This window comes from Anas platyrhynchos, chromosome 1 (genome assembly GCF_047663525.1).
Source record: "Anas platyrhynchos isolate ZD024472 breed Pekin duck chromosome 1, IASCAAS_PekinDuck_T2T, whole genome shotgun sequence".
In the NCBI taxonomy this organism is placed as follows: domain Eukaryota; kingdom Metazoa; phylum Chordata; class Aves; order Anseriformes; family Anatidae; genus Anas; species Anas platyrhynchos.
In genome coordinates, this window is record NC_092587.1 from 62,962,327 (window position 1) to 62,974,338 (window position 12,012).

The 12,012-nt window shown below is 43.0% G+C and overlaps 1 protein-coding gene across 6 annotated transcripts in view; it reads left to right on the forward strand.

The window, feature by feature from the left end:
- DENND5B (DENN domain containing 5B) overlaps positions 1-12,012 on the forward strand; it is a 109,328-nt gene that overhangs the window by 73,455 nt on the left and 23,861 nt on the right. For 2 of the 6 annotated variants that reach the window (XM_038185013.2, XM_038185015.2), the window contains 4 exons: positions 82-168; positions 1,142-1,292; positions 10,672-10,765; positions 11,740-11,850. In XM_038185013.2, coding sequence (XP_038040941.2) covers positions 82-168; positions 1,142-1,292; positions 10,672-10,765; positions 11,740-11,850 — 443 coding nt within the window. The remainder of the gene's footprint in view (positions 1-81; positions 169-1,141; positions 1,293-10,671; positions 10,766-11,739; positions 11,851-12,012) is intronic. The other 4 variants (XM_027470147.3, XM_027470215.3, XM_038185027.2 and 1 more) reach the window with 3 other exon arrangements.

Sequence of the window (12,012 nt, forward strand, 5' to 3'; positions counted from 1 at the left end):
CTTGTTACAAGTGTGACAGAAATAGAAAGAAATCCTATATCTGCTTAACTCTTTCTGTTTAAAAACAATTCTAATTTACAGGTCGCCTGTCTATTCAACGTCTAGTTTTGGTAGATATTGTGGCACCGGAACCTCATTTTCTGTGTCTTGAAAAGCAGCAAACTGATAGTAATGCCAACTTTATTTCATATTTTCCACTCACACACATGGGCCCAGCACCACTCCAACACTTGTTTGTTTAACCCACTGTTTTCAAAACCCTTCAAACCTTCTGTCCCTATACTACCCAGCCATTAGCTCCAAAATAAAACCTCCAAAGGGATTTTTTTTTTTTTTTAGGGGGGAAAAAATACTGAAGTTGCATACTGAATTTGTTAATTCAATGCTGCTCTCGCCCCACCGCCCCCTCTCCCCTCTGGTTCACAGCACATCTGACTCATTGGTGAGAGGGTGACAGGTTTCATTTGTGCTCTTCTGGAGAGCCAAGGTGAAACCCCCATACCACATCATGACCAAACTAGACTGGTATCAGTGGCACCAGGGTTTTTAGCCCTCTCCACTCCAAGAGTGGAGCCCTCTCCACTCTTGTTGTAGCCTCTGCCACGTCTAAATGTCTGCTTGTTGCCCTCGAGGCCTTGCTGGCTACCTGTGCTTTTTGATGGCCTGTCAGCCAGCACTAGCATGTCCGCCCTCAGGAGGAGCATCACACAAGTGGCAGACATTTGCAAAACTTGGATTTGTCTCTGGGACGGAAGACATTTCATTTTCCAAGAAAAGTGTCCAGCCCTCACAGGGAGCTGCTCCAGGCCCAGCAGGCCCCAGGTGTTTTACCAGAAGGAGCGCTGAGGCCAAACACCGAGCTGCAGGGGAAGTTTGCACTGCCCTTATCAACTTGTAACCTATCCTGCCCCTCAATACCAGCTTGCCTAACAGCTAACATGTTTGTCCCAACACTATTGTGTCCAGATAATGCCAAATAACAAAATAACAGCACAGGTGTTTTCTCCCTTAAGTGTTGGATTTCAGGCAGTAAGGTGCATTTTTAACTTCTTAGAGACTTACTCGGGATCAGAGCATGACTGCTTGTTGTAGCACATGTAGCTCGCTGACAGGGTTGCTGACGTGTGGATATAACTTGCAGCCCAGTCCATCGAGCAGCGGCTGATGAAGATCGATCACACAGCCATCCACCCACATTTACTTGATATGAAGATTGGTCAAGGGAAATACGAACAAGGATTTTTCCCAAAATTGCAATCAGACGTCTTAGCAACAGGACCTACCAACAACAAGTAAGCATTTTTTTTTATTTTCTGGAATTGAAAGGAGGTTTCTCTAATGAAAGATCCACATCAATGGTCAGCGGTCTCAGTTTTGAATGGTTTCTAGCCAGAGTAAATAAACCAAAGCAACTCCTTCCTTTTCTGGTTTCTACCAGATGATTCTGAAGGTATAGCCATAATTTGGGTTACACTAGAAAGTGTTAGTTCTGGTTTTGTGAAGGTTCCTCAGAATTTTCTATTCTAGTGATGAGTACCATGTTTCCTCATACATATTTTTAGTTTTATCATTGTCATAATAAATTTAAAATCAGTTTCCTGTTTTGCACTAAATAGGATAATTTGGAAACCCAAGCCAAAATTCACATTCTGAAATAAATTCTGGTATTGAAGCTTCTACATCATCATGCGGAAGGGAATTAGTGCCCTCTCTGTTCTCTCTCTTTCCTTTAGCTATTATTATGTGCCCCAAAGATTTTTGTAGCTTTTTCAGTTTCCAGATTGGAGTAACCTGGAATAACAACTCAGTGAGGTTGGAGAGTATGTGGTTCTTTTTTTGGAAATTCTTCTGATTCAGGTTAGGCTCTGTGCTGTGCTTTGATGTGAAGGTAGGGGTACCTATAGCTATGGAATTGAGCATATCATTATGAAGTTAATTTGCCTAATGTAAAATGAGATCCTGTAGCAACTAATTAACATGATTTCTATATCAATATAATGGGAAGTAAGAGCTGTAGGTTACATTTTTCCTTCCCCCAAGACCCAGAAAATAGATTATTTCCCCTCTTTCCTTAAAAAATGGAATGATTTGAGCATCAATGATGACGGCTTACAAAATGATTAGCTCATACCCTAACTTCCAATTTCAGTGATAGGTCAAGGTAGAGCACAGATAAATGTGAGAGTCCACATTTTGAAAGCTAGCTTTTCCTTCAGAAAATGGCATGCACACACGCTGCTCTAGGCTCCTCTGTGAGGTGCCCACACAATTCTATTTATACACCTTTTGTGCCCCCCAGTGCTAGCTAATCCTATTTTAATAACCTACTATGCAAAAGACTTGCAACTGTTAAAATAAGATATCCGTAAGTGTTGAATGTTTAAAGAATTGCAATTAGTTTTTGAGTTAACACCCACAAAAATAAAAGGAGGAATGCTTATTTCAAAGTTCTTTGTAGTCATCTTGCAAGAGAAGACAGAAGCTTAAAGGTAATGTTTCCTTGAGAAACAGAGGATTTCTTCAACTTCTGGGAGATGTGTTTAGCAGTCTGTCTTTTATCCTTACACCAAGTTTCAGTTTTATAGTGTCAGCAACAGCGCGAGCAGGCTCAGCCTGCTCCAAGTTACTTACACGTTCAGGCTCTGTCACAGGATCTTACCGAGTCTATGAATAAGCATTAAACTAAAAACAGTTTTCTTTGTGCCTTCAAAGATACTTCTGTTAGATTTGTGCCCATTTAAATGTGATTTTAACTCCTGCAGTGGTAATTTCTGATGTAGCTGGTTCTGGTCCTCAAACTGCAGCATGTTTCAGAATTTGTAAATACAAAAATCCCATTACTTACTGCAAAGTGATGTCAAAGTGACAAATGTTTGGAATTCCTCCAGTTGTGTATTGCCAAAAAGGTTTGTAATTGGAAAATCTCAAGACCATCTGTTTATATCTTTCTGATTCCTGGCATTTTATGCGAGCAGCTGAGAGGACTCTCTTTCTCCCCCATTTAAGATATGTGATTCTGCTGAATTTACACCCACAGATACAATAGATAGCCTTTTCATGCTCTCTGCAAGAACAGTATAATTCTTTTGACCACAAAATCGATTGAACTGTAGCCTTCCAAAATTAATTTGAATTTCCCAGTATATGCTTCTTGGGGATATGTTATATTTGCACACAGGCCCTAGCCTTTGAGTATGGGCATGTGGGAAGAGAAAATTTCATCTTCATTCTCAGGCACTTTGGATGTAGCGTGTGTGTGTACATATGCTCATGTGTTGATGAAACTAATGCAAAAGATATTAATTAATATGTAGATCAGATTTAATTTTGCAGACTTCAGTTTTATATAGTGAATTTTGTATCCTGAATGTTGTAAGAAAGTGTATTTTCAGGAGAGAAAAATCATTTCCATGCTCCACTCAGTTGTTTTTGGACCGTAGCAAATAGACCACTTCAAAGCTATTTTAATAGAAACCTGTCCTTGCTGGCTAGCAATCAGTTTTTTATTGTTTCCCTTTCTGAACAAATAAGCTAACAAACGTATAACCAGAGCTCATAATGTTAGCTAGCTATTCCTTTCCTGCAATGAGACAGAGTGGTGAAGGTACCTCTCTCACAGTCACTGGGCCATTATAAGTATCATATTATATCTAGGTCAGGAATATCATGCAAAGAACGAATATTTTCAGTTTGTTCAGTCCTAGGTCCTTTGTGTGATTCCAGACAACCACGTTGCTTGGACAGGCAGAAATTGTGTTTGGAAGGGGAGGTGTCTGGCTCTTGCTTGCTAGCCACAGCAAGCAGGCCTTGGGGACAGAGGAAGGGCTGACGGTCACGTTGGATCACTTCCACCTAAACGCAGCTGGGAACAAACGCTGGTCACGTTACCATGTATAAGTGTTAAAACACCGAGGTCTGTCATAAAGCGAAGCCTAATAATGTTTCATCTGTCAGCCCGCAGTCGTGCTCGGCAGCCTGCTCTGCCCTACTTCTGTCACTCTGCTGCCTCCTTCCTGTGCCCCCAAGGTGTCCTTTAGGAGCCTGGACAGGAGGGTGGACCTGTGCTCCTCTGGCCCTAGCCTGCATTACGCTTTTTGCTGCATTCACTCATCTGCTTGCTCAGTGTAAGTCGGGAAGACAGCCCCTTTTACATGAGCTCCTCTTCTGGCCAGCTCATTCAGGCTGCAGGTGCCTGCTTGGTGTCATTGGGGCTGATCTGTACCTTCTCCCCTGGGGTGGTCAGGGAATATTGACTTGCTCAGCTAAGCAAAAACCTCCCTGACAGTAACTCCAAATTTAATTTTTCATTTCTTTTCATTAAGGTTAAAAAAAAAAAAAAAATCAGGCAGCAGTGTACTGCTTGGGATACTCAGTCTGCACTCACCCCCTTTGATACATCCCCCACTTCATAGGAAAAGTTTCTGAATCTGCAGGCAGCAGCTGCAGCTTCCTCTGAGTTCAAAAATGTCCTGTCCACACTGCTGTAACCTCCTAAGACAATGGTTTCTGCAAAAGTCCTCCTAGAAATTATCCCAGGAGGAAACGGGCTGCAGTCACTTAGGCAGTGTGTCTACCAACCTGGAAAAGAGCATTGGTTTCCAGAGTTGTCCTTTCCTTTTTCAAACACCAGCACCACGTTGTGGTTTCTACATATTTTCCTTTTCTTTCCCATGTTTTGTTTTTTTTTTTTGCCAGGCTCTTAAAATTTTATCTGGGATTCCACTGGCTGATACGTTTTGCAACAATTGAGGAAAGGAATTTGAATGACAAAAAGGCAAGCTACATAAACACTTCATGGTTTGTGATTAGCTAATTGTTAAATGACGGTGAATATGCTTACAGTGCAGAATTAGAACAATGAAGCAAGCTGTGTTTTCAATCTAATTGATTACCTTGTAACTTAATTTGTACTAAGAAGCTTGATAAATGAGATTAAATATTGCAAAGGAAAACACTGATTGCACATCAAGCATGGGAATATATTAGCACTCTGGCAATTTGTAGTGCTGCCCACAAAGAGCAACTGATTTTTTATTTTATTTTATCTTTTGAGGGAAGGTTTTGCTTTGTTACACAGTTACAAAAAGGCTTATATTATCTTTTTTTTTTTTTAATCTTCCTCTTCATTTAGCTCTGTTTTTTTCCACATTCTTTACCTGTGTCCTGCTTTCCCCCTTTCTTTCTTTCCTGGCCTGTGCATTTCCCCTTTTCTGGCCACTTCTCTCTTCTGAATCCTTTTGTATTCTGGCATCCTGTGAACTTGGTGCTTTTGTCTGTCCTCTTTGTGCTGCGTTACCTGCAGTCACCCTCAGAAGAGGACACAGTGCAAGTCTTCCAGCACAGATCCCTCTGTAGTTGGCCTCTTAAACTCAGGGTTTAGCTAAGTGAAGCTTTCTTCTTACCTGTAAAGCAGGTTTCAAAAATATTTGCTTGGTTTCTGCAGGTTTTTGTCCCTGTGCTGCATTTTGCTGATCTCATCACTATGTCAGTATCTATTTGCAAAAATTATGCATTAGGAATGTAGAAAATTGGTTCATCTTCGTGGTGGCGCAACTTGTGTGGGCACAGCCCGGTGGCCTCCATCACCACCACCCCCTTCATGCTGGGAGCTGCCCAGGTTTTATCTGCCCATTGGTTCTCCTAATTTTTAAATAGCGCTCCTGCTTCCTTATTCAGTAAAGTTAATGTGGCTAACGTTTTTAAAGAAAATATGATTTATATTATGCAAACTGGTATTCTTTTGTTGAATCTCTATATGATGGTAGAGTTCATTCTGGCTTTAACTAAGTTATTTTTTGTGTGACAAATGATCTGTCTCTCCTCTAATGGGTGCTTCATACTACATGTGCTCTTTCTACCTCCTGACATGTTGGGTACTGTTTTAAGGCTGGCAGGCTTCAGTGAAGTTTTTTTGTTTCTTAAATCAAGCCAGATAATTGCACTTTGAAGTGGTAGAGAGTAACATCTCTGCAGTGCATCTGAACAAGACATGAGTCAGCACTGAGCCATCCACACACAACACTGATGTTATTTAAACGTCGTTGAGTAGTGAAAGCTCACCTTTTAAGTATGAAAATCTGAAATAAGTGGTTACTGTACAGCAGGTAACCTGACGGAGCAAGCCACTGACAGGTGCAGTGGAAATGTTAACTCTTTGTGTTCAAATATATTCATTTTTGAGAATATAACGTGACTGGCTTCAACAATAAGTGCTTTAAAGCATTTTCTGAACTAGGAATTACGTGTTATGGGAATTTGAAACTGGATGGGTGAGCCCTCTGTGTGCTGATCCTTGGCTCAATCAGTGCAAGGCAGTAAAAGGGTAATTAACTTATATCAGTTAATTTATCATTTTATAATAACTATGCAGAATTGAAGTTCACAGGGAAATTTTAATTTTTTTTAACTTGTTTGGTCCAACATGGGTTTGACGTGCAATCTCTGCATAGTCCCACACGAACTGCTCCTTAGCCTGAGCAGATTACACGTGCAGCTTGTGTTTAATGCCTGCAGACTGCGTGCCTGCTTTTAGGGTTGTTGGAGGCATGGTACATCTGCGTGCTGAGCTGCAAATACAGAAACATAGTCAGACAATTCCAGTGGTGGAGGTATGTATGTAAAAGCTGTATTGCCGTGATTTGCAGACCTAAATAGCAGTCTGCCTCAGGAGATGGTCTCTATGAGGAGATTTAGCTTCTGTCCTGTAGACGAGTGCATTCATTTCCTTCCACCTCTCTCTTTGTTATCAGCGTGAATTGATTCTAAATTACAGTAGTGATTTTCATGGCAATGGCTATATTAGTTAAATCACTGTGTGACTGAAGCTGTCTTTCAGATGCCTCTCACGTTCTTGTTCTCTGGCAGCGTGTTACACCTCCTGCAATGTATATCCTGCCCTTTGCACCCATGTCTGGTTTGGGTGGGCTTCATTTCTTCATGCCTTTGTGGAGCTTTGAAACGAGGGGGAGGAAGGAGAGGCAGGGGGAGAGAGAGATGAACACATGGTTACAGTACGGCACGTCCAGGCTGCTGTTCTGCTAGACTGGTTTCTGACAGTTCGGTTTTGATGTTGACTGTATTTCCATTTTTATTACAGAAATCAAGCATCACAGGTTAAGTGTTGTGTTTTAGAAGTGCCACCTTGATAGTTCCTCCACCCCCTGCAAACCTACTCCTGTGCTTGCTGGGTCTAATGTGGTATCAAACGATACTGATTTTGTTGTTGACCTTACAGTCTTGATGTTGAAGACACTTCCAGTGAAGAGCCTTTTGTTTATTTTCTGTATATTGAGCAGCACATGGGCTTCCCTGGTCCCTGCTCTGAAATATCACTGCTTTTTCACAGTCCCTGAAGGGGAAGAGCATTTGTCTTTGGGCACGGGCATCAGGAGATGAGGACAGACTACCAAAAAGAGTTTTTCTGTGCTGCTCCACATAGGCAGCATGTCCCTAGGCTCTCTGCACCACAGCACCTGAGCTGCGGCTGCTTTGCCCCCAGAGAGTTGGTGCTTGGAGCAATGCCTCTGCTGTGGGGAGTACATGAAACAAGCCCGTAGTCCGTTCTCAGGGCTCTGCAGGTGAAATAAGAACAAAATTTATGTAAAAAAAAAGGGGGAGGGGGAATTTCTTGGGGTCAGGGCATAGTTGGGCAACATCTAGGCTGGGCCAGCCAGGGGGGCTTCGTCTCCTCTGGCAGCCACTCTGCAGGGATGGGGGCACTCAGGGTGACCAGGGGGTTCAGTGGAAAAGCCCAAGGGTCAGGGCTCAAAACAAGCACACATTTGCCTGTGTAAGCACAGCTTTCCTCTCTTGGTCAGCAGCACCAGCCAAGGTGTGAATGAGGCAGCTGGCCTGTGGCAGGGCCAGGAGACCAGCTCCAGACACCCAAATGGGATTTCAGCCATCCCAGAGGAGGTGGGGAGGGCCTTTAGCCCCTTTTGGAATCATTTGGAGTGGCTGAAGGGCAAGGAGGAATAATTGAAAATGTGATCTCTGCTGATGAGGGGCTGAGGGAATGGTTATCGTGATATTTAAGCATTATTCTATGCAGCCCAGTAAAGAAAAGGCTTTAAAAGATTTAACTGCTTAATGCTGCCTATCTGCTGTTAGATCTTCACCAAATCTCCCAGAGAGATTCAGAGCAGCATCCGAATGCACAGACCTCACCCAGCACTCGGTAGCTTCTCCTCCCTAGCCTGGCGGCTGGGGAAGAGGGGCCGCATGGCTTGCTGCACGTGTAATTGCTCCAGCTAATGAACAGCAATTTCTTCCTTCAGAAGTGGCTAATGATCTTTACGGTTGTATGCTGAAAGTGTTCAAATAGTGCTGATTAATAACCTGGAGAATGGTCTGTGCTGCCTCCCAGTTGGCTGGAATTGAGTGAGAATGCTCTAATGATGGTGTATTACCTGTAATTATTCTGTGGGTTTTGTTCCACTTTCACCTTCAGTGAGACGTGTTCTCTCAAAGGACGCCTGGAGTCATTCTTAAACCTTCCAGTAACTGCACAAATGCAAGTGGAAAGGGATCAAACCTTTGTCTCGAATTTAGAATATATAATATGAATTACAGCAGAAAAATATGATAAAGACAATGCATGACTTATAATTTAAATTTAGGTGTATTATTGGCATTCTGTTTTGTGAAAAGTAAGCTTGGTATTAACTTGGAATAAATGGGGGGTCTCTAGAGCCAAAAGTCAATTCCTAAAGTCAATTCTAATTCTGCTATCCTCTGTTTCAAGGGGTTGGGTTTTTGCTCTATTTCAACTTTCTGAGATTATCAGAATGCTGTTTCTTCCCCTCTCAGTCATCTGATGAGGCGTTGGGTGTTGCTTTTGCAAGGAATGTGATGATTTATTAAAGTCACAGGTTGTATATTTTTAAGGTTTCTGAGGAGGTGCAGAGACACTTATGTCAGTAATGCGTCCCTCTGAGAAGGTACAAATACTTCCTGCTCAGACACCTATTGGGCTGTTTCATTTACTTACAACAGGCTTGAGGCTACGGGGTTTTATAAATAAACTTTGTGTCATATCAGATGGTGAAGTGCTGAACCATAATTAGGTGCAGACCCAGGTGTTTGTTTCTTACTTTGCACTTGTTTTCTTGATGTTATTTGGAAGGTGGGAAGAGACGTCAGTTCTGACCATAAAAACTTCAGTTCCCATGACTTTTTTTTAACCTTTTGGACCCAGACAGACAAAATTTGGTCTGTGATTGCCTCACTGGAGGAACTGGTGGAGACAGTTAAGTGCATGTCTTGCTTTCTGGAAACTGGAGGGCTCAGATGACCAGGGTCACATCCCTGCACTTCTCATGAGCCTCCTGCACCTCCCCAGTGTCTCATCAGCCATTTCACGACCCAAGTCCGGCTCCATGCAGGCTTCTCCTTGAGACTTGCATCCACCTACACGCTGCCAGCCCAAAATCCTTGCCCAAGTAGCTCAGATCCCAGATCCTGTTTGTATATGCTCCTGTTTGGGACGCATGTGGAAATGGATGGGTGTGGGTCTGGTGACTCGTGTTCCTGCAGATACCTGTCGGTATGGAGAGGCTCACCGAGCACACCCTGCTGCATTTTGTTCTTTAACTTCTGTTCCCAAGCGAGAGGCAGAGGGGACTTCATGAAGACACTGAAGGACTTAGAGGCTTTTTTATTATTATTTTCACTGTGTTTGATTTTTTTATTTTAATACGCACAACCACAGTAATTTATATCATTCTGAAGATGTAGCCTTCATGTGCGTTAAGATACTTCTTTCTAATGCTTGATAGATTGTTTTCTGCACGGTTATTTTAGCTTTCTGCTATAAATAATGTATTAACTTATTTATTCCCTGCACCAGTTGAACATTTTTGTTTTCAGGGATTTGACAGAATGCTATGTTATTATTAGAAACCCTGCAATCACTTGAGACTCTGAATTCGCTGGCACCGAGTTATCTCATGTTCTGTTACAGTATTTGGCACAAAGAAGCTGGGACATTTGGGAGTCGGGGGGCTGCTCACTTTCAAACCTGGCTACCTAGCTCCTGCTTTTGGGCAGCAGCTTCAGAGGAGAAAAACATTGAGTTGGACATCACCTAAGATGTAGTAAAAATAGAATTTTTGTTATTTAGAATTCAGAATTATTTAGAATTTTTGCTATTTAGAAATATGATGGGGAAAAAATAATAATAAAAAAAAAATGTGGTGAAGACAGCAACACGATTAATCCCAGGAATGTCAGTACTGTCAATATCCTTTGGACATAGGTGCTCCCAGTGTCACAGTAGTTGTGTCACGGTGACGACATTCCCTGTGGTACTTCCACTGCAGGAATTATTTCAGAAACCTCACAAAAGAGGAAATTTTTTAGAAGTTGTTACTCAAAACATACCCTTTTTTTGTTTGTTTGTTTATACAGCCACCGTTTCTATCAAATGTCAGGAAATCGTCAAGCAGGGGCATTGCTGCGTGCCTACACACAGCGATGTCCCTCGTGGTGGCACCAGTGCTGTGACTCCTCGCTCAGGCAGGCAGCAGGCAGGTCTCCACCAGGTCCCTTGGGTACCCAGTGGCCTGTCACCTGCCCTGCAGGTCTGTTGGGTGTCCTCCAGCTCTGCATACAGGTTCTCCCTTCCAACCTTTTCCATTCATGTGTGTTTTCTCTCTCCCTCCGACTTTGCAGCCGTTGGGCCAGTCGCAGTGCCACCACGCAGCGGAGGAAAGACCGCCTCCGGCAGCACTCGGAGCACATCGGGCTGGACAATGATCTGAGGGAGGTAGGTGGCATCTGTGGGCAGTGCGACCTGTCTGTCCCCGAGGTGAGGCTTGGACAAAATACCACATTGCTGCTTCGGGCGGTCCTCTTGCTACCCTAAGGTTTATGTAGGTTCTCCAGCCATTTAAACGCTGCCCTTCACAGATGTTTGTACATGCCTTAACGCACACAATGAAAATAATTCTGTTATTTTGGAATAAGACAGTCCCTTTGTCATCAGGGAAACGGCTTATTTGCTGACAGCCCCCTGTCGTGTAATGGCACATGGAGAGCAGAGCCCTGGTGCCTGCCTGGGTGCAGCGGTGGAGCTCTGCCCAGTGTGAAGGTCTCTGGAAAAGCCAGCTCCTTGAATAAATGTCAGCTCTGTAGAGGCAAATGAGGCAGGACTTTTTCTTTTTTAAAAGAATTTTTTTTGCCTTACATGGTTACTGACATGAGTAAGCCCATTTGAAAGGTTAAGACATCGAGGTCTTTTTTGTGCCTGAAGCTTGAGAACTCCCACACATCTTGTAAATGTCAGTCACGTGCATGCATTTCTTTCCCATCTTTTAATTTTCTTTCATCAAGTATTTTCTGCCATATTTTTCCATCGATTTCCATGTGCTTCTTTTGTATGTCACTAGCAAAACTAAAACATTCGTGCTGTTTTGCAGTACATCTTGCTGGATAACGTTGACCAGTGTTGACATTTGCAATTAAAAAGCTCAGAGGAATCAGTGGACTCCTGAACCTCAGCTTCCAATGGTGTTTCGTGGAAACACAGCAAAACAGCTCTTGTGAATGTTTGTTGTTTCTGCTAGGATGACTTTGCAAGTATATTTTAAACCGTGCCTTGCGCGTTTATCTCAGCAGAGCCGTTTCAATACTTTGTCATGTATTTACTTTCTTCTTTTTGGCTGTGGATCATATGCATGGTTCTCTTGCTTTGTTTCTCTTTCTGGCTGTTCTGCCATCGGGGCATCTGCCTCCTCTTAGCCCTCGGAGGAGCTTTTGCTTCGCCAGAACTCAATGGCCTTCTGGGAGTGGGACCAGGGGCCACCCCCTCCTGCACGGCCTCCTAAAAAATCCTTCTCTGAATGCTGCCTGGTATGTTTTAGTTTTTCTTGTTGAAAGCTGCTTTTGAGGTCTTAGTGTAAGGAACCACTGTCTTCGCTGCCTCCCAAACCTCTCCCTTTCTCGTAGAGTACGAGCACGTCCCTGTAGTGCTTGGAAGTGTGGTTATAATCAGAAAAGTAGCTGGAAACCAGC